This window comes from Chiloscyllium plagiosum, unplaced genomic scaffold, assembly GCF_037043375.1.
Source record: "Chiloscyllium plagiosum isolate Xiang-an unplaced genomic scaffold, Cpla_swu_hap1 HiC_scaffold_8, whole genome shotgun sequence".
Classification (NCBI taxonomy): Eukaryota; Metazoa; Chordata; class Chondrichthyes; order Orectolobiformes; family Hemiscylliidae; genus Chiloscyllium; species Chiloscyllium plagiosum.
Genome location: NW_028270146.1, coordinates 35,002,171 through 35,025,619, shown reverse-complemented (window position 1 = coordinate 35,025,619; position 23,449 = coordinate 35,002,171). Strand labels below are relative to the sequence as shown.

At 42.4% G+C, this 23,449-nt stretch overlaps 1 protein-coding gene across 2 annotated transcripts; it reads right to left on the bottom strand.

Moving 5' to 3' along the window:
• Positions 1-11,190: 11,190 nt before the first annotated feature.
• On the bottom strand, positions 11,191-15,481 carry wdr89 (WD repeat domain 89). 2 transcript variants are annotated; one of them, XM_043697213.2, is made up of 2 exons: positions 15,437-15,481; positions 11,191-12,784 (listed from the first exon to the last, which is right to left on the bottom strand). In XM_043697213.2, exon 2 carries the CDS (start codon positions 12,749-12,751, stop codon positions 11,585-11,587), a length of 1,167 nt encoding a protein of 388 aa, XP_043553148.1. In that variant the 5' UTR covers positions 12,752-12,784; positions 15,437-15,481; the 3' UTR covers positions 11,191-11,584. The 2 variants fall into 2 exon arrangements, with proteins under 2 accessions (XP_043553148.1, XP_087845821.1); XM_087989695.1 differs by lacking the exon at positions 15,437-15,481 and adding an exon at positions 13,832-14,136.
• Between the last annotated feature and the right edge of the window lie 7,968 nt (positions 15,482-23,449).

Here is a 23,449-nt window from a genome sequence, read left to right as displayed (position 1 = left end):
AAAGGGTTCAGAAAAGATTTACAAGGATGTTGCCAGGGTTGGAGGATTTGAACTATTGGGAGAGGCTGTGCAGGCTGGGGCATCAGAGGTTGAGAGGTGACCTTATAGAAGTTTACAAAATTATGAGGGGCATAGATAGGGTAAGGAGGCAAAGTCTTTTCCCTGGGGTCAGGGAGTCCAGAACTAGAGGGCATAGGTTTAGGGTGAGGGGGAAAGATATAAAAGAGACCTAAGGGGCAACTTTTTCACACAAAGGGTGGTACAGGTGTGGAATGAGCTGCCAGAGGAAATGGTGGAGGTTGGTACAATTGCAACATTTAAGAGGCATTTGGATGGGTATATGAATAGGAAGGATTTGGAGGGATATGGGCTGAGTGCTGGCAGGTGGGACTAGATTGGGTTGGGATATTTGGTCGGCATGGATGGGTTGGACCAAAGGGTCTGTTTCCATGCTGTACATCTCTATGACTATGACTCGAAGTCATGTTGTAGCTGTAAAGAAGTTTAGTTTGGCCACGTTTGGGATATTGTGTATTTCTAGTTGCCACAGTTTTCGAAGGATGTGGAGGCTTTGGAGATGGTACAGAATTAGTTTACCAGAATGTTGCCTGGTTTGGAGGGTATTAGCTACGAGGAGAGGTTGGACAAACTTGGCTTGTTTTCACTTGAACATCAGAGGCTGAGGGGACACCTGATGGAAGTTTACAAAATTTCAGAGGCATGGATAGAATGGATAGTTGGAGTCTTTTTCCCAGGGTAGAAACATCAATTAGTAGAGGGCATAGGTTCAAGGTAAAAGGGTTTAAGGTTTAAAGATGTCAGAGGCAAGTTTTTTACATGGAGTGTGGTAAGTGCCTGGAATGTACTGTCAGAGGAGGTGGTGGAGGCGATTCAATGCCAGTGATTAAAAGGTATCTTGATAGATATATGCAGGGAATAAAGGGATTCGGACAGCATAGAGGCAAAAGATGTTTAGATTGGGAAGGCATTATGTGTTGGCACAGTCTTGGTGGGTTGAAGGGCCTGTTCCTGTGCTGTTCTTTGTGCTAGGAAATCTCCCTCATTATATTTTGCCCACCTCCAAAACAAAGTGAGATAAATGATCAACGCAAGATCATATTTTAGAAAAAAAATCATGTTTCTATTTGAAAAGTACAGCAATCCACAATGCTTAATCTTGGAAACCTGAATACATTGCACACAATTCACCAGAATCTTGAGTTACATAAAATTGAGGACTAATTCAGCTGTTGCAGACTAACTGCAGGCATGATTAATACCATTGATACGGAACAATAAAAAAAGCACATAATGAACAGCGAGCCAATGAAATTCTCTTATGCACTATTTCCTGGCCTGTAATCTGCTGGTAGGTATTTCTGCCAAATGAAGGTTCTGCATCATAAAGCAAAAATGCTCAGTCTCTGCTATGTTAGCTGACCTCAACTGGGATACTAGTAGGCCTGTTAAAGTTGGCTTTCATGCTCAGAGCAGTGCCAGAGTAATAAAACACTGTCAAGGAACAAAGGTTTCATTTTGAAATGTTAACATTTCTTATGATAGACATTGAGGTTTCCACTTGAGATACAGTTCAAAATTAGGGGCTATAAATAGAAGACTGTCACTGTATGTTGAAATATCAACTAGATTTATGAGTGGAACCTGCTATACCAGCTGGGTCAAATATATAGCTGCTTTTAAGGGGAAACTAGACAACTATATAATGGAGAAAAGAACAAAAGTATATGAAGAGAGGGTATTATGAAATAAAGTCAGAGGAAGCTTCCATGCAGCTTTAAAAACCCGTACAGACCAGTAGGCTGAATGGCTTGTTTCTGTCCTGTAAATTCAATATAGTTTTGTGTGAAACTGTCCATTAAATACAATTAGACAGATTACATCATTGTGGGGTTCCTCTATAAATAGGTAAAGTTTCATAATGCAGTTAATTATAATAATGGTATTATCACTCTGGAGTACTTCTTTTCACATAACCTTCAAATGTTTTATCACACCGTAGGGCAAAAATATTCACACTAAGTATGTGGTTAACATTTTAAGCATATTTTCTAACTCTATTTGCCACTTAATGATCTCGAGGAATAATTTTATTTAAATACAAATTGTTCCAGTGAGCATAATGAGTAACAATAAGTTTTGCAACAGTACAATCATCAGATAGAAATGCCCATAATTAAACCGTGAGCCATTTGAGGGTCCAGTCTGTACAAATGACTGATCTGTAAGCCATAGAGAGTGATCAAATCAACATAATGATTCTTTGCAACAATATTAATCCATTTATTACAGTGACTGATTGAATTAACTGGGCATTAAATTTAATAGCCTGCCAGAATTCCACTCAAGTCTTGTTAGACTTTTAAACTGAATAATAATCTCCATTTGGTAGAACATAGTGTTAATATGTTTTACCATGTTGAGAGCGTGAAAGGCAAAAGCCCTTCATCCTGCTCCTCGGATGCTGCCTGACCTGCTGTGCTTTTCCAGCAGCACACTCTCAACTCTAATCTCCAGCATCTGCAGTCCTCACTTTCGCCTAGTTTTCACCATGTGTAGAACTATTGATGCAAACTATTGTTTGTTTACTTTAACATGATAACTTTTAATGCACAAGTAAACTATCAAAGCATATTCAGGCAATGTAAACAGTAGCATTAGCTTCCATTTGGTTCTATCAGTAATAGTTATATGAATATTTAATATTATGCCTGTAGTCATTTGAATCACAAAGTACATGGATCAATTCTTAAAAGCTTCTTCAGTTTTTGTTGATAGCAGTTTGTAGTCTCAGTCATGTATTTTTCTTTAACCCAGACAGTTCTTCCAAACTCAAGTTCAGCCGGGAGCAAATGCAATGGTGAGTTTCTTCCATCTGTCACTTTATCACATTTGTTTCAGACTCAAAGGTCAGATGCAGGTAGCCTGTCTATTCATGTAAAGTTTAGCTCATTTTATAAGGTAGTGAGAACTCATCCATTTGTTGGACCAATATGTATCCTCAAACTTCTTAGCAGACAGTGAATGTCATGTATGCATCTGTTACTGGAATTGGGAGATAGATGGCCAGCTGATGCATTTCAGTATTTCCTTCCTATCAAATAATTGCATCCGTTTAGCTAATATGTGCCTGTCTAGTCAGTGAAATTCAGATTAATTCAAGGACATCTGCTTCTGCAGAAACATAGTAAATGCTTTATGTTTCTGTGTGAGGCTCCTATCGTCAATGCATAATAAGTATTTTAGCATAATCTATTCGAGGGTGATATAGCTTATTGAAACTTCCTAGTAGCAGTTATTGCTGGCTCACATCTCATTAGATAAGCTTATTTAAATTTTTCAATATGTATCTCCATTCTTTTTACTCACTTCTATTTCTGTATGATTGTGCATTTGATGCTAGTCATTTGGGTTTTATATTTCTACTTCCTACCTTCCTTTGTAAAGTTTTCTGATACACAATTACATGGAGCTTCTTCAATCAATTCTTCATAAAAGGATAATGCAATTTTTTTTATTAACAATGTAAGCATAAAATGCTATAAAAACACAAAGGTCAGGCAACATCTGTTTCTCTTTCCACAAAGTCAACACCAGTTTTTCATCTGATCATTTTCACATTTCCAACAGCTGCAGAATTTTGCTTTTTTTATATACAACTGGCAACTTAGCATATTTTTACTTAAAATTCAGATGTTCTCAATTCTGAAAACCTCAAATTCCTAAAAAAAGAGACTTTTCTAAACTACCTAATAGTTTGCTCCACATTCATAAGACAATAATATTCTCCACCAACTTATAAACTGCTGGGGAAAAAAAACACCCAAATGAACTACGGTTGCTGGAAATCAGAAATAAAAACAGAGAAATTGCCGGAAAATCTCAGTAGGTCTGGCAGCATCTGTGGAGTGAAATTGATTTGGAAGAAGTGTCACTGGACTCGAAACACTAACTCTGTTTTCACTCCACAGATGCTGCCACACCTGCTGAGATTTTCCAGCAATTTCTGTTTTTGTTACAAATTACTGTATTATAATCAGAAAAGGACAGCCTTTCTTCATGAAATGGGAAAATGGCATAATGAAAAGCAGGAGAAATCCATGGAGCACTATCCTTTTAGTGTTTTGGTCGAGAAGGTTTTGCAGGGTACTCACCTCTTTTGACTCAGAGCTTGGGTAATTATGAAGAAAGGAGATAAAGAAGTTGCATCTAATCTAACAATTTGTATTTTATACATGGCAGGTTGTTGTGCTTTTGATTATTTGCTTTCTGAGAGATTTGTCTGAGCACTAAATTTGTGGGAAATTTCTGTCCATTTTGACATGCTATTGAGCATGAATTTAACTGTAGGCTTTCCCAAAACATTGCACACAGTGGGAAGAATCAGGTACAGATTGAATACTTTCAGCAGCTGGACCACACATAATCATTTGAGAGGTGCCAACTGGCAAAGTCCGCTTGGCTGCCTTTGCATCCACTGTCCAACTGACGGTGGCAGGTGGTTTCTGAGGCTGCAGACCCAATCAAAGGGAATGTAGACCAAATCAGACTGCCTGCAGAGGTGTCCTACCACAACCCCTCTAGGAAAGGAAGGTGAGCAGGATGTCAAGATGGCAGCACCTCCCAAAAAATTATGATGTTTCAGTAAAAACATTCTCTGGTCCAGCAGGAAGAAATGCTCTACACAATAAAGTCTGTGGATATAAACCTCTGTACTTTCAGTTACACTGTAGCAGTATGCACAGCACAGTACTGCTGATCACCCTGATTCAGATAGGACCGAACAAAATATGATAAGACATCCACACCTGGGAAGTCATGAAGATTATTGCTGGAAGGTTGAGATCAATGCACCTTCTGATGGCTTCTGGGAAACCAATGACACAGCATCAGGTGGCACAGTCCCTCAGTAATTAGCACTCCTGCCTCACAGTACCAGGGACCCAGATTAAATTCCAGTCTTGGGTGGCTTTTTTTTTTGCTGAGGTTGCACATTCTCTTTATATCTGCTTGGGTTTCTGCCGGGTGCTCCGGTTTCCTCCCAGAGCCCAAAGATGTGCAGCTTAGGTGGACTGGCCATGATAAATTACCCAAAGTGTCCAGGGATGTGCAGGCTGGGTGGGTTAGCCATGGGAAATGCAGTGTTTGAGAGATACAATAGGGGGTGGATCCAGCTGGGATGGTCTTCGGAGACATGGTCCAGACTTACATACATAGTCATACAGCCGTATAGCATGGAAACAGGCCCATCAGTCCAACTCATCCATGCCGACCAGGTTTCCTGAACTAAACCAGTCCCATTTGCCTGCATTTCACTAATATTCTTCTAAACCTTTCCTATTCATTTACTTGTCCAAATGTCTTTTAAATGTTCTAACTGTACCTGCAACTACCACTTCCTCTGGCAGTTCATTCTATTCAATTGGCCAAATGGCCTCTTTCCACACTGCAAGGATTCTAAACACTCCCATTAATACAGGACTGCAAAAGGAATCTCAAACATTAAAAAGATGACCTAATGGTAACTACGCAATCAAGGTTAATGACCTCATAAACCCTTTTGGTTCACTAATGCCCTTTAGGGAACAAAATCTGCCATCATTTCTTGGTCTGACTGACATGCAACTCCCGACAGGAATGTGGTTAATGCTAAACTATCCACTGGGTGATTAGGGATGGGCAATAAATGCTGGCCTGTCCAAAGTCACCAATGTCCCAGGAAGGAATTTGGAAAAACCAACCTGTAATGTCAGCTAGCCCCAGTGATTGTCTTTGACAAAGTTGTAACTTGCTGCTTTAAAGAAATTTTTACTAACATGATTATGCATAACATATTTCAAGAATAATTTCATTATACTTACTTAATGTGATTATCTGTCTTCTTACTCAAAGCAAAATTTTTTGGTGAGCTCATGTTTACTCTTGCTGCCTTTTTACAAAATATCAGGGAACAAAGTAACTGTAGACACCAAAAAAAGCAAACAAGAAATCTCACTTCTCAATGCCAGTGAACCACTGCTGGCTCTCATCCTTGAGCTAGATCATATCAGGAGGCACCAATTCTTCCCAAACTTCTGTATCAACAAAGTGATTGTATTATTGAAATTATTGCTTTTAACATGCAAAATCAAACAAAAAATCCACAATACGTGGCTGGAACAGGACACTGTCCACTTTCAGGACAAAACATTTTAATTTGTATAAAAATCATTGCATCTGAATCACAAGGGTTGATAAATGAGGCGTTAATCTCCAAAACTGATTGGTACCATGCCAAAACTGCATATCCTGCGTATGTATCCTCAATCCTCTGGTTTAATAGCTCAAAATGTTCACCAGCTGCAAATGATTCTTAAGCAGACTGATGGTTCAGTGAGTTTATCCAGTGCAGAACTAAACCTCAGTTTCACAATCCACAAGTAGGCTTTCTGCAATGTGTTTTACACAACATCTAATTTGGAAATTTTGAACTCCAAGGTTTGTCCTATTAACTCAGCGACCTTCTCTAGTGAGTACAGGTTAGGATATGAAGTCTCCAGGTCCAATTTCTAATCTTTGCTATCTCTAACAAATGGTGTGTCTCTCTGGATTCATAAGATTTTACAAAGTAATTGATACTGTACTTGGTGATGAATTTTTAATTAGATATTTGGCATTTTCATTTAAATTCATACACTGCTTTTACTTTTCAGGGCTGTGTACAGTGTTGAACGACAAAAAATAACAGATACACCTATCATTAGTACCACAGATATTTTCAATAGAATACGGGATATTATATCCCAAAGTATAGATGATCCAAGTGAAATAAAAAGCACCAGAAGTGTAGACTGATACAATTAATACATATTCTGAAAGTGTAAACTTGCTGTCATTAGTTTTTTTTATATATCAAATGTTTTCCAGAAGCTTTCAGCTATAACGTCATGATAAAAATCGCACAACACCAGGTTATAGTCCAACAGGTTTATTTGGAAGCACTAGCTTTCAGAGCGCCGCTCCTTCATCAGGTGGTTGTGCTGCTCCGAAAGCTAGTACTTCCAAATAAATCTGTTGGATTATAGCCTGGTGTTGTGTGATTTTTAACTTTGACCACCCCAGTCCAATACTGGCACCTCCAACTCACAACGCCATAATAAACTGACTGTTCAGTCATCAGAATTGTTAGTGCCATCTAGTGGCTACTAACAGGAATAATATTTCCAGCATCATCTTTTTATTTTGGAGATCCAGCATTTTCAGGATGCTTTTCTTTTTTATTCACACTATCAGAATAGTTCACTTGTTTTAGTCTTTTAACTACTGATTCATCTCCTGCTATATTTAGAATATTTTCTGCTTCAATTATAATTGTAGTCTGTTCCAATTAAGTCGAGGAATCTTTTACTGTCATGTTCATATGGCAACATCCAAGTCATGATGGGAAGTTTTAATGTAACATAACACAAGACAAAATGCCATTAATTCTTAGATAGTAGCTCAGTGTCAAAATCACAAATTTTAGACACTGCACATTTGAAAGCAATTTTGCATTTCTTGTAAACCAGGTTGGCAGAGTTCCTGTGGTGCAGGCACACTGCCCCTCTCTCTGGGCCAGAAAGGCTGGGTTCAAGGTCCCATCCTTTGTACTAACCACCTTGATTTTATTTACCCTGTGACAGTTTTACATAGATCATCTGCTTGGAATTCTGTAATCATCCATATGGAAGACAGGAGTGTGGTGCTGGAAAAGCACAGCCGGTCAGGCAGCATCCGAGGAGCAGGAGAATTGATGTTTTGGGCAAAAGCCCTTCATCGGGAACGAGCCTCATTGCTGATGAAGGGCTTATGCCTGAAATGTCAATTCTCCTGCTCCTCGGATGCTGCCTGACCGGCTGTGCTTTTCCAGCACCACACTCTTTACTCTGATCTCCAGCATCTGCAGTCCTCACTTTCTCCCATATGGAAGATAGGTTGAATGTTCTGGAGTGTAGTCTCCATAGTCTTGGTCCCAGCACAATGTAGGATCTCATTGTTTGTAGCTTTGTCCTGCTATCATGTTTGCATGATGGACCTAGTATCACACTGACACATTCCAGAGCATTGATATGATGCCAATAGCAAACCCAAGATTCCGCACTACGCAAGAAAAAAATAGAATATAGTCGCTGGAGTAGGCCATTCACCATAGCTGATACTCTCTCTCAACACCAACTTCCAGACTCTCCCCATGTCCTTTTGGCTTCTAGAAATCTAATGCTTTCTTAAACATATTAATTGACTTCATCTTTTACAGCTTGCTGTGGTGGTGAATTCCACAGGTTCACCACCTTCGAAGTGAACAAGTCTCTTCCCAGTTCAAAATGACTTACTATGTACCCTAAGGCAGTGCCCCCTTGTTCTGGGATACCCTTGGTCAGGGGGAACATGATCCCTGCAGTCATCTCAGAATTTGTGCAGGGTAATGGGAGGTAGGACTGATGGATGGCATCATCCTGCCAGCTCCACTTATGACACTTGGATTCAGTGGGACAATGCAAGAAGCATCTATCCCCACTACCCAGCATTTGTCAATGGAACGATGACCTGCTAGAAGTAGCCTCTAGCTGTTTTTTGTTCTCGTTACATACAAAAATCACTAAGCCAATTTGGATGCATATTTTCTGGCCTCAAATTATAGCCCTCAATTAACTTTGTCATTTAAATGTTTTCCAAGTTAGAGACTTCATTTCAGTTACGTTTCCTCATCACTCAATCCTCTGAAACCAGAGGTCTGCTTTGACATCTTTCCTGTGCAGCTCTCAGAGAATGGATTGGCAATTGCATTACAGCACCACTCCCCTGGCTTTGTTTTAGGCTTTAGGCTCAAACTCAACTGTTTTGGCAATTAATTAGTTTTCGTTAACACTTCTTGCTAATGCAAGTTTTGGTAAGTAGAATGTGGCCCTTATAAGCTGAAACCTGCAACATTTACTTTCTATTGTACTGACCAATATACATCAATTCTAATAGTAAAATTTTTAAAAACGTAGAGAGGAACCTCGATTACCCGAACACAGGAGGGGAGTGTTTGTTTGGATAATCGAATGTCCGGATAACACAGTTTAGCCAAGCGTCGCGACTTTGCTCGGATAATCCGAAATTTGGACAATCGACGTTTGGATAATCGAGGCTCCTCTGCATTCTTGTGTTCGGTACATGAACATTAATGACATGGCCAGAATATGTCACCCATCTATAATTTTTCTTGAACTGTCTTCTGAAATGGCGCAGAGAGCTGATTAAGAGTCAAGCATATTGCTGTGCATCTGAGGTCACACGTATGTCAGAATAGGTAAGGACGGCAACTTTCTTTCCCCAGAGGGCATTTGTGAACTGAATGGGATCTTACAACAATGATTAGAATATTAGTCTTGGTCTCTGGCTTAATAGTCGAGTAACCACCGTGCCACTGCCTCTTTAATCGTTAACCATGATCTCACTGACTGGATTTTGTATTTTATATCTGTCACCCCTGAAATCAGAATATGGCAACACTTTTTTTCCCAAAGATATGGGTCACACAAGTCAGACAGTATTTACTGTAAGTTCTGAAGTATGCTTAAGCTATCAAGTGAACCACGTCATCTGGAGTCAAAAAATGTGGCCCTGGAAAATGGCCGCCAGTCAGGCCTCATCTGAAGAGCAGGAGAGTCAACGTTTCGAGCATAAGCTCTTCATCTGGAATGCGTGCGGGGGGTTTAGGCCAAGGAGGCTGGGAGATAAATGGGAGTGGGGTTGAGGCTGGGGGAGTGCGGGGGCGGTAGCTAGGAATGCGATAGGTAGATGAAGGTGGAGGGTGCTGCTGATAGGTCAGAGTGGAGGGTGGAGCAGATAGGCAGGAAGGAAGATGGACAGGTAGGACAGTTCAAGACAGCAGTGCCAAGTTGGAGGGTTCGATCTGGGATAAGGTGGGGGGGGGGGGGGAGTTGAGGAAACTGGTGAAATCGACATTGATTCCGTGTGGTTGGAGGGTCCCAAGGCAGAAGATGAGGCATTCTTCCTCCAGTCATTGGGTGGCAAGCATTTGGAACTGAAGTTCTAAATAGACCAGATCATGAAGAGTGGAAAGTTATTTACACTGAAGGATATTAACAATCCAGTTTGGAATTGTAATACTCAGGTAGTCTTTTTTTTAGCGTCAGTACACATGTTGTTAGATTTTAAGTTCACATTTTACCAGGGATAGAATTTGACCAAATGTCTCAATTATTAGCTGTTTCGTCCAAGCTAAGCCTAGAGAGAATTCAGCAATTTACAAAAGCGAACACACAAAACTATACTGCACACCTAGTATTTACAAGAATGCATTGCTCTTCAAACCTTTCTGTGCCAGATCTTTAAATGGAGTGGTCTCTGGCTGAAATAATAGCATTTTAATCGTAAGTTAAGTGGATAAGAGCAAGAAGTTACTAAGGGCATTGACAGACTATAAGTGAATGGCAAATGGAATTCAATACTGGGGAAGACTGAAGTCATTCTCTCTGGATCTAAGAAAGACAAATCAGATTATTTTCTAAATAGCAAGAGACTAGGTACCAAATAGATTCTCCGTCTCCTGTATTAAATACTAAAACTAATGCACAAGTTAAAAAATCCAAAGAGTATTTTGTGTCAAAGGAGTTAGAATTCCACATGAGGAGGTTACACCTCACATTATGAAGCATGGACAGATGGCATCAGAAGCACTACATTCAATTATGGACACTAGATCTCTTCAAAGTTGTATTGACTAGCCTTGGCATCTAATAATAGTGAACTATGGAAATGGATTGTCCTACTATTTGTATTTTAGACAACGGAGATTAAAAAAAGACTAAGTATAAGTATGGCTGTACTGATTGTACACAGTCAGCCAAAGTCAAAATGACCCTGGTCACTCCTCAAAGCTATCAGCAGTGTACCTTGCCTCTTCCAACACAGAACAATCTTCATCAGCACCATAATGGTTGTGTTATGTTTTAAAAAGTGAAGTTAAAAATCTCAATTTATAGGGCCTGCCCTACAATATAGCAGATATGTGCAGAGTTTGTGTTAAGTTTGCATAACAAGAGCAATTTGAACACAAAAACCCAGTCCAATGCAAACAAGTAGTCTAATTTACAAAAGAAAATACACCAATGTCTTCTTCAACCAAAAAATGCATTTTAAATCTTGCATCATCTCTTTAATTTATATGTAACTTAGTAAAATAATCCCAACAAAACACATTTGCAGAAACGTTTTTTTTCTTTTAATAGGCACCAACCTTCTGAGTTGTAAAAAAAAAGATGAATGAATCAAAATAAAAGAAAGCTACAGCCATTCGAATAAAATCCCAATCCCAACAAAAAAATCCCAGCTCCATTTTTTAGAATGTTATTGCACTTTCTAGGTTTCCCCAATTAAAGCCTCACTGTTTAGAAGCAACACAGATCTGGAGTCAATTAGTCGTTGTTGAATGACTGAATTCCTAACTGACAGAAAAAATTCTTTTCCTCTTATAAAAACGGAAATTAATCTCAATGAAACTCAGCTGTATGCAAGTGCGAGGAGTTGCCTGTTTATCTTACTTCTTGCTTTGGTAAGAGTTTTTGCTATGAACTTTCATTTTTCTATGCACATCAGATGGAAGCTTCATTGATGTCTTCTTTCCTGTAGTTAATTCTGTGGCATTTGGTTTCCATAAAAATAGCTGAGCATCTTCCCCACATGTCAACAGAGAATTATCCTCAGAATCCCAATAAAAAGCACGAACTATAGCTGAGTGTCTGTCATGCAGGGTGTGCAGGTGTGCAAGCTCGCTGGCATCACATGTTAAAAAGTGAAGCTTCCCCATACTGGTGCCACCCAGTACAAACAACTTTTCAGCTTTTTCATGGTAAAAGCCTCCAATCAAGTAGTCCAGGTGGCCATTGTCAAGTTTCAAGCTTTCCCGGGCATCCTGTGTTTTCACCAGTGTGATGGGCTCATCATTGTGCAGGTTGGCAAGGTCCCACAGATAGAAACCTTCATCGTAGGTCATGCAAAAAATCTGTTCCAGCTCTTTCCCAGACCACCCAACGAAGCTGACTGAGGAATCAGAGTTGCAAGTTGCAAGAAGGGCATCATCTTCTGTTTCTTGGCTAATGTCAAAAATGTTGACCAATCCGTCAGTCGACCCCGATGCCACCATGTTGGGATTTGAGGGGTGAAAACGCACTTGGGTGATGTCATTGTTGTGAGTCTCTGAATAAACTCCAAGAGGTTCCTGACTTCCATGACTATCCGTGTTTGTCACAGTGCGTGCATCCCAGAAAACCAAGAAAGTATCTTCTTCAACCTTTTCTGTTCCAGCACAGATAACCAAATCATTACAACTAATATCAAAGCTGATAAATGTGTTATTAGGATAGCCTGTATAATTTTGAACTGGGTCTGTGCTAGAGGAACGCACATCCCAACATTTCACTGTCCCGTCACATGATGCAGAGAATAACAAATGGCCAGTGTTTTGTGCAAACCTAATGCCACTAATAGGAGCAGAGTGGCCCTGGAACTGTTGAACTAGAGTCAGTGTCTGTTTATTGTAAACACGGATACAATGATTCGAACATGAAACTGCAACAAGTTGACCGCTTTGTCCTATGGGTACCTTCAGGCAGTCAATATCCAGAAGGTAGGTTAATTCTTCGGCTTTCTGTGTGGATCGTTTTGCAATGCGCAGGTGATTAAACCACTGCTCGATCTCCTCCATGAGTGAACACTTCTTTTATGCTTTAGCTGTTTGCTGAAGTTCAATGAGATAAACAGACAGACATAAATAACTTGCCAAAATGGATCCAAGTAACATATTCTTTGGCTCTGTTCTCCAAATCCTCAACTCAAAGCTAAATGCATTCTGTAGCAGAAACAGAGATTCAGATTCAGGATTCAGAGATTCAGGAAGTCCTGAACTACGAAAGCAACCACCCCAACACACACAAAAGAAGTTGCATCAAGACACTGTTCAAAAGGGCCACAACACACTGCAGCACGCCAGAACTGCAAAAAGAGGAAGAAGAACACCTCTACAAAGTATTTGCCAAAAACAGGTACCCCTGCAATTTCATCAACAGATGTCCAAGAGAAAGACAACGGAATAAGGACATGCCACAACCCAAAGGACTAGCCACGTTACCATACATCAAGAACATTTCTGAACTGACAGCCAGACTACTACGACCACTAGGACTCATAACAGCACACAAACCAACAGCCACTCTCAGACAACAACTCACCAGGACAAAGGACCTGATACCCAGGATGAGCAAAACCAACGTAGTGTACAAAATCCCATGCAAGGACTGCACAAAACACTACATAGGACAAACAGGAAGACAGCTAACGATCCGTATCTATGAACACCAACTAGCCATGAAACGACAGGACCAGCTATCCTTAGTAGCCACACACGCAGATGACAGGCAACATGAGTTCGACTGGGACAACACTACTATTATAGGACAAGCCAGAGAACAGCCAGGGAATTCCTAGAGGCATGGCACTCATCCACAGATTCTATCAACAAACACATCGACCTGGACCCACTGCAGCGGACAGCTGGAACTGACAACCGGAAGCGGCAGAGACAAACCACTATAAATGGCGAAGGAAACAACACAGAAGCGCTTCACAGGAGGCTCCCAAGCACTGAGGATGTCACCTAGACAGGGGACAAAACGTCTGCAACACAAATTCCCAGCTCGGCAAACAGAACCACAACAACAGAAATTCAGATTTCCATCTCTGAACCACAGTACACAGACATCGAAGCAAAAGTCAGACCGTTTCATACCAGATTGACAGTTAATAATTGCCAGTGAATGACAATCTGATGAAAACTCCTGTATAGTTACTGCCCTTTCAGGACTCAGGAAGACCATTTGTAATCACACACTCCCGTACGTTCTACCAGATCAGACGATGAATTCCCTAATTCATCCATTAAGGAGCTAATAAAGCATCCTGAACTAAAATGCAACCTGGACAGGTCAATGGACTGTCCCAATTCAGATCAAACTGATCATCAGCTCAAAACATGTGGGGGTTAATACTTCCTGAAAAGCGATCAAAACCCCCCATATAAAACCTTTCCTGTGCCAACACGATCACACTATTCAGCATCAATTCCATCCCATCACCCCACATTCTCTCTCACACGCACCATCACACCATGCATCTTCACACCTCCCACACTCACATTCCCTCCCTGACACACCTCCGGCCCTACGCTCCCTCCTTTACACACCTCCACCCCCATATTCCCTCCTTCACCATCTCCACCCCATTCCCTTCTTCACACACCTCCACCCCCACATTTCCTCCTTCACACACCTCCGGCCCCACACTCCCTCCTTCACACACCTCCACCCCCACATTCCCTCCTTCACACACCACCACCCCCACATTCCCTCCTTCACACACCACCACCCCCACATTCCCTCCTTCACACACCACCACCCCCACATTCCCTCCTTCACACACCTCCACCCCCACATTCCCTCCTTCAAACACCTCCAACCCCACATTCCCTCCTTCACACACCTCCACCACGACATTCCCTCCTTCACACACCTCCATCTCCACATTCCCTCCTTCACACACCTCCAGCCCCACATTCTTTCCCTCACTCCCCCATATTCTGCTCCCCCTACCACCAAATCAATCTCACTCCTCCCCATTCCCTCTCCCCCTTTCCCTCTCATTCTTCCTGCCTGCCTTCCCCATCCCTCGACCCTTCCCTGTCCCACTCTCCCTTCCCCATCTCTATCCCCCTCTCCTCCCCACCCATTTACCCCTCCTTGCCCCCATTCCTCCTCCCTGCCCCCATTCCCCCTCCTTGCCCCATTTCCCCCTCCTTGCACCCATTCCCCCTCCCCATTCCCCCATCTTGCCTCCATTCCGCCTCCCCGCCTTCATTCCCCCCCTTGTCCCCATTCCCCCTCCCTGCCCTCATTCCCCTTTGCCCCCATTCCTCCTCCCCGTCCTCATTCCCCCCTTGCCCCCATTCCCCCTCCCCGTTCTCATTCCCCCTTCCCGTTCTCATTCACCCTCCCCCATTCCCCCTCCCTGCCCTCATTCCCCCCTTGCCCCCATTCCCCCTCCCGCCCCTATACCCCTCCTTGCCCCCATTCTCCCCTTGCCCCCATTCCCCTCCCCGCCCCCATTCCCCCTCCCCACCCTCATTCCCCTCCTTGCCCCCATTTCCTTTCCTTTCCTTCCCCCACTCTCCCGCCCTCAGTAACTAGGCCGGGATTAATTCGGATCCTGTGATCGACTGAAATCCCCCGGAGGAGGGTCCTGGAGCGGGCCGTCACCCTGATCGCGGCCCCTCTGACGGTCTCCCCTCCCCTCCCCTCCCCTCTGTCTCTGTATCTCCCTCCGTGTCCCTCACACTCACCATGTGTCCCCCCTCAGCCCCGTGGCTGTGTCCGGTGGAAAGGGCACCACCTCTGGCCGTTAGCGGAACTGCAGGCACTGACCTGATGTGATTGGGTAAAAACAATGACTGCAGATACTGGAAACCAGATTTTGGATTAATGGTGCTGGAAGAGCACAGCAGTTCAGGCAGCATCCGAGGAGCAGCAAAATAGACGTGATAGCTAGACAATATGTTGGCCCCCTGTGTTCTCTGTCTATGCCATGATGTTTAGATTGATTCTAATCTAAAAAGTGAGATAACAGAGTTTTACATGAATGCATGCAGTTTTTGAGAAAAGTACAATGTAAACCTACAAGTACAAATTCACCCCACAAAATATATGTGTGCATGTGAGTCTTTGCGTATGTGTGTCTGTCTGGGTTGGGGGTTGTGAGTGTGAGAAAGTGTATTTGTGTGTGTAGTGAGTGCAGAGCATCTTAGGTCTGTGAGGGGGTGCATGTTTGAGTGTGGGAGTATGTGTCTGTAAGGGTGTGTGTGGGTGTCTGTGCGCACGTCTGTGTATATGTGTGTCCGTGTGTATGTGTGTATAGGAGTGCCTGTGTGTGTATATAGTGCAATGGTGGTCGCCTGTAATGTGACATGAACCCTGGTACACTGGGGAAACTGAGCAAAGGCTACGACAACAAATGAATGGGCACCGCACAATCAACAGACAGGAGTGTTCCCTCCCAGTTGGGGAACACTTCAGCGGTCCAGGACATTCAGCCTGGGACTTTCGGGTGACCATCCTCCAAGGTGGACTTCGGGACAGGCAGCAGAAAAAACTGGCCGAGCAGAGGCTGATAGCTAAGTTCGGTACCCATAGGAAGGGCCTCAACTGGGACCTTGGGCTCATGTCATATTACAGGTGACCACCATTGCACTATATACACACACAGATACTCCGACACACGCACACTCTCAAACACACACAGGCACTCCTATACATACATACACACGGACACACATATACACAGACACCCAAACACACCCTTACAGACACACACACACTTCCACACTCACACATTAAACCCCTCACAGACTTAAGATGCTCTGCACTCACTACACACACACACACACTTTCTCACACTCACAACCCCCAACCCAGACAGACACACACACACACAGACAAAGACCCACATGCACACATATATTTTGTGGGGTGAATTTGTACTTTCAGGGTTACATTGTACTTTGCTCAAAAACTGCACGCATTCATGTAGAACTCTGAGCTCAAAAACTGCATGAATTCATGTAAAACTCCATTATCTCAATTTTTAGATTAGAATCAATCTAAACATCATGGCATAGACAGAGAACACAGGGGCCAACATATTGTCTAGCTATCACCATTGTTAACAGCTAACCTGAGAATGCAACTTCTTAAAAAAAGGTTTTGTGATTTACACATGAAAGAAGTGAAACAAACACGGTATTCTAACAGATGAAAGGCTTAACAGACAATCAATTTTTCAATGTATAATTTCAGTTACATCACACTGTAGATTTTTGCTATAAATTCTGTGTGTTAGGATTGAGCCCTCCACTATCACCTGATGAAGGAGCGACACTCTGAAAGCTAATGTGCTTCTAATTAAACCTGTTGGACTATAACCTAGTGTTGTGTGATTTTTAACTTTGGGCATTAATGAGGTATGAAGCTTTCAGAAATGAGATAACGAGGTTGCAGAGACAGTATATTCCTGTTAGGGTGAAAGGAAAAGTGGGTAGGTATACAGATTTCTGATGTCTGGAGAAATTGAAGGTTTGATTAAGAAAAAGAAGGAAGCATATGTCTGGATAGATGGATAGATCGAATGAATCCTTAGAAGAGTATAAAGGAAGTAGGAGTATACTTAAGAGGGAAATCAGGAGAGCAAAAAGGGGACATGAGATTGTTTGGCAAATAGAATTAAGGAGAATCCAATGGGAATTTACAAATACATTAAGGACAAAAGGGTAACTAAGGAGAGAATAGAGCCCCTCAAATATCAGCAAGGCGGCCTTTGTGTAGAGCCGCAGAAAATGGGGGAGATACTAAATGAGTATTTTGCATCAGTATTTACTGTGGAAAAGGATATGGAAGATATAGACTGTAGGGAAATAGAGGTGACATCTTGCAAAATGTCCAGATTACAGAGGTGGAAGTGCTGGATGTCTTGAAATGCACAAAGGTGGATAAATCCCCAGGACCTGATCAGGTGTACCCGAGAACTCTGTGGGAAGCTACAGAAGTGATTGCTGGGCCTCTTGCTGAGATATCTTTATCATCGATAGTCACAGGTGAGGTGCTGGAAGACTGGAGGTTGGCTAATGTGGGGCCACTTTTTAAGAAGGGTGGTAAGGACAAGCCAGGGAGCTATAGACCAGTGAGCCTGATCTCGGTGGTGGGAAGTTGTTTGAGGGAATCCTGAGGGACAGGTTGTATATGTATTTGGAAAGGCAAGGACTGATTCGGGATAGTCAACATGGCTTTGTGTATGGGAAATCATGTCTCACAAACTTAGAGTCATAGAGATGTACAGCATGGAAATAGACCCTTCGGGCCAACCCGTCCATGCCGACCAGATATCCCAACCCAATCTAGTCCCACCTGCCTGCACCCATCCCTCCAAACCCTTCCTATTCATATACCCTTCCAAATGCCTCTTAAATGTTGCAATTGTACCAGCCTCCACCTGGCAGCTCATTCCATACACGTACCACCCTCTGCGTGAAAAGGTTGCCCCTTAGGTCTCTTTTATATTTTTCCCCTCTCACCCTAAACCTATGCCCTCTAGTTCTGGACTCCCCGACCTCAGGGAAAAGACTTTGTCTATTTATCCTATCAATGCCCCTCATAATTTTGTAAACTTGATTGAGGTATTTGAAGAAGTAACAAAGAGGATTGATGAGGGCAGAGCAGTAGATGTAATCTATATGGACTTCAATAAGGCGTTCGACAAGGTTCCCCATGGGAGACTGATTAGCAAGGTTAGATCTCATGGAATACAGGGAGAACTAGCCATTTGGATACAAAACTGACTCAAAGGTAGAAGACAGAGGGTGGTGGTGGAGGGTTGTTTCTCAGACTGGAGGCCTGTGACCAGTAGAGTGTCACAAGGATTGGTGCTGGGTCCTCTACTTTTTTGTCATTTACATAAATGATTTGGATGCGAGCATAAGAGGTACAGTTTGTAAGTTTGCAGATGACACCAAAATTGGAGGTATAGTGGACAGCGAAGAGGGTTACCTCAGATTACAACAGGATCCTAACCATATGGGCCAATTGGCTGAGAAGTGGCAGATGGAGTTTAATTCAGATAAATGCGAGGTGCTGCATTTTGGGAAAGCAAATCTTAGCAGAACGTATACACTTAATGGTAAGGTCCTAGGGAGTGTTGCTGAACAAAGAGACCTTGGAGTGCAGGTTCATAGCTCCTTGAAAGTGGAGTCACAGGTAGATAGGATAGTGAAGGCGGCATTTGGTATGCTTTCTTTTATTGGTCAGAGTATTGAGTACAGGAGTTGGGAGGTCATGTTGAGTTTGTACAGGACATTGGTTAGACCACTGTTAGAATATTGCGTGCATTCTGGTCTCCTTCCTATCGGAAATATGTTGTGAAACTTGAAAGGGTTCAGAAAAGATTTACAAGGATGTTGCCAGGGTTGGAGAATTTGGGCTATCAGGAGATGTTGAATAGGCTGGGACTGTTTTCCTTGGAGCACACAGTCTTGAGGGGGTGACCTTAAGGAGGTTTATAAAACCATGACGGGCTTGGATAGGGTAAATAGACAAGGTCTTTTCCCTGGGTTTGGGGAGCCCAAAACTAGAGGGCATAGGTTTAGGGTGAGTGGGGAAAGATATCAAAGAGACCTAAGGTGCAACCCTTTCACGCAGAGGGTGGTACGTGTATGGAATGAGCTGCCAGAGGAAGTGGTGGAGGCTGGTACAATTGCAACATTTAAGAGGCATTTGGATGGATACATGAATAGGAAGGGTTTGGAGGGATATGGGCTGGGTGCTGGCAGGTGGGACTAGATTGGGTTGGGATATCTGGTTGGCATGGACAGGTTTCCATGCTGTACATCTCTATGACTCTAAATGCGAGGTGCTGCATTTTGGGAAAGCAAATCTTAGCAGAACTTATACACTTAAAAATCTTGGGGAGTGCTGCTGAACAGACCTTGGAGTGCAGATTCATAGTTCCTTGAAAGTAGAGTTGCAGATAGATAGGATAATGAAGGAGTTTGGTATGCTTTCCTTTGTTGGTCAGAGTATTGAGAGGTCATGTTGCAGCTGTACAAGACATTGGTTAGGCCATTTTTGGAATATTACATGCAATCCTGGTCTCCTTCCTATCGGAAGGATGTTGTGAACCTTGAAAGGGTTCAGAAAAGATTTACAAGGATGTTGCCAGGGTTGGAGAACTTGAGTTATAGGGAGAAGTTGAATAGGCTGGGACTGTTTTTTTTCCCTGGAGCACGCAGTCTTGAGGGGGTGACCTTATCGAGGCTTATAAAACCACGAGGGGAATGGATAGGGTAAATAGACAAGGTCTTTTCCCTGGGTTTGGGGAGTCCTGAAGTAGAGGGCATAGGTTTAGGGTAAGAGGGAAAAGATATGAAAGAGACGTAAGGGGCAACTTTTCCACGCATGTGCGCAATAGACTGCTAGAGGAAGTGGTGGAGGCTGGTACAATTGCAACATTTAAAAGGCATCTGGATGGGTATATGAATAGGAGGGGTTGTGAGGGATATGGGCCGGGTGTTGGCAGATGGGTTGGGTGGACAAGTTGGACCGAAGGATCTGTTTCCTTGCTGTGCATCTCTATGACTCTAATGGGACTGCGGATGCTCACTGGTAATGAGCTTTCTTTCCACCTCCAACTGCATTTTTATTCACTTCTTTCTCCCTACTTCCCCTTACTTTTGTAATGGACAATGCAAACCATCAAAGTTAAAAACCACTCAACACCAGGTTATAGTCCAACAGGTTTATTTGGAAGCACTGGCCCTTCATCAGGTGGTTGTGAAGCAGGACCATAAGAGACAGAATTTGTAGCAAACGATTATAGTGATACAATGATACATTGAACAAACCTAGTTAGTTAAGTCTTTCAACTTTTAGAATGGGGTTGCTAGTTTTGGTTCTTCAATATGTAAACTCCAGAATCACTTTTAAAGTCACATTCACAACATAACTTTTGTCATAAAACCTGAAGTTGACAGCTCCACTCAGACAATGCATTAAATGTGTGAGGTTGGAGTCTGTCTGAATCGCAATCTTGAGTCAGGCTGCTTCCATTTCCAAAGTGGAATTTAGAAATATTATATGGATTTACTGCCTGCTTGCAGGTTCTGCTTTTTTTTTTTTTTGAGTAGTCAATCCATATAATATTTAACATTAATACCCATGTTGGGGGTGGGGGGGAAGAGGGGAGACAGACAGTCATTTGGAGACCGTGCCTGTTTAATCACTAAACAAAAGACACGATCACTGTTGGGGGAAAAAAAAAAGTCTTTGATGTAATGTTTCCATTGTGGCCTTGATCTCCTCCAGCTAATCCTATTTTCAGGACATTGGTATTCGGATAATCGAGGTCCTCTGTATTGGGTGGGTCTATCAGGGAAGGATGTTTCAGGTACAGGCTACATTCCAATTAAAAGGAAGAGCAGGAAAAACAAAAGTAATAGCTCCTTGAAGACAAGAGGGATAGAGAATACAAAGAATCAAAAACAGTATGATGCATGTCAAGTGAGTTGATCAGAATCATAAGATTCTGAAAAGGTGGTTATGAAGGTACAATGTGGAAATACTATTCCCTCTTGTGGACAAGTGCAGGATTAAGGAGCACTTTTTAAAAGGTTAGCCCTTAATTTTTTTTATCAGAAATCTTTCCTCTTGGGGATTGAGAAACTTTGAACTGTGCCTCAGAAGGTGGTGGAGGGGAGGTAATTGCATGATTTCCTGGAAGACAAAAATCTGAGATTATCGAGAATAGATAGGGATGTGAAATTTGAAACACACAGATCGGCCATTATCTCTTTGAATGAAGGACAGACTCATAGGGCCAAATGGCTAACATGTGGTCCTAATTTGTACATTCATCTCGAATAAGAACTACACCAAATACTTCACTCCTCAGCTCGAAGAAGAAGAAAATAGATTTGGCAAAAAGAAAAGAGAATTCAATGGCAGTTATCAAAAGAGGTAGCCAAACATTAAGCTGGTGGTAAAATTCCAGTGGACTTGATTGGGAATGAAGGTGATAAAAGTATAATTAGAGGCAGAGGGAAGTCTTGGAAATGTAAGAATACCTTGCATTGGTGTTCACTAATGAAACAAATGCTGCTAAGATATTCATAGAAGCGAGAATGGTAATAGTGATTTAATGACATTTAAACTAGTCAAGGATTGCACTCAAGTGGTGACAAGGCTGCAGCATACAGGAGCTCCTGGCTACCACTGTGATCCAGTGAAAGTATATCTGAAGTACAATTTGAGCAGTAAACACAATTTGGTTTGGAGTTTGGTATGAGAGGTACAGAGACTGCAATGCATCAGAGAAGGATAAAGTTACCAGAATTGTCTGTGCCAGGAGGCTTTCACACTTCTTAGGAGGAGATCATCTGATTTGGTCAGTGTTCAGGGAAAGGAGAAGGTTACAGTATGGCAGAAAGGGGACTTAGAGCAGGGGTGGAGGAGTGTCAAACTCAAATTATTTAGTAGGTTTGAAATTTTAAAGAAGAGTTGTAACTCAGCTTGTGGATCAGGTTGTCAGTTTGCTCACTGAAGTGGTAGATTTATTCTCAGATGTTTCGTCACCATGCTAGGTAACATCAGTGAGCCTTCGATGAAGTGCTGGTGTTCTGTCCCATTGGCTATTTGGGGTCTTGGTCTGTTGTGGTGGGCGATATCACTTATGGTTCTTTTAGGAGAGGTTGCTAAATGATGTCCAAATTGATGTTTGTTAATTGAATTCTAATTGGAATGCTAGGCGTCTAGGAATTCCTGTGTCTTTGTTTAGTCTACCCAGAGATGGATGTATTGTCCAAGTCAAACTGATGTCTTTCAATTGTGCGTATTCTGACCAAGAAACTCTGTACACTAGTGCGACTGACCACGAATGGACAAGTACGTTAGAACGAACCAACACTAAACAACAGCAGACCAAAGAAAAGAAAAACCCTACTAATAAGATCTGGCCAAGCTCTCGCTCAGCAATAAAACAGACAGCTCAGAGAGACTTGGATAAAGAACTTGTTGGACCGATAACAGGCACGGAAACGGTCATCCTTGTACAAGGGATGAAGTTCAACAACAGGACCGTGAACAAAAAAAAAGGGACTTTTTAGCAGCACCGGAATCCTCCCTAAAAGACAACATATTTACAGAAGAGATTGGGCAGGCCATCAGACAAACAGTAACACTAACACTAAGCAGAAAGAAAGGGAACACCCTCAACAACTCAGAACTCAAGGAGGAGGACAGAAATATTGCAATCCAACCGGCAGGCAAAAAGGTGCATGACTGTCATTCTGAACAGAACAATACATTGAAAAAGCAAACACACTGCTCACAGATACAAACCTGTAGATACCTGTACATACCTGTAGATACCTACAGGCAGCAATCGACCAGAGTCCACAGCCAGAAAACCATACTACTGCTACCCTGAGGAAACTTTACACAACAGGTGAAATTAACAAGACTGACCTGCAAAGAATAAAACCGAAAGAATCCAACATGCTCCGTTTCTACAGATTACCGAAAGGTACATAAGCAAGGGTCCCCTCAGACCCATTGTCTCACATCCCAGTTCAGCTACAAACAGACTACTAAAGGGAACTGCAACACAAACAAACACCTGGAAGACTCAAGCCACCCAGGAATTCCTCAAAGACACCAAGGCTGAGGACATTTTGTTCAACATGTCCCTATTCACATCACCCTAGCCAACAATCAAGGACACAAACACCTGACAGCACCACTCCATCAGCAGGACAGCA

Excerpts from the sequence above, each read along its gene's own strand:
- wdr89 (XM_043697213.2), bottom strand. The coding sequence starts at position 12,751 with ATGGAGGAGATCGAGCAGTGGTTTAATCACCTGCGCATTGCAAAACGA.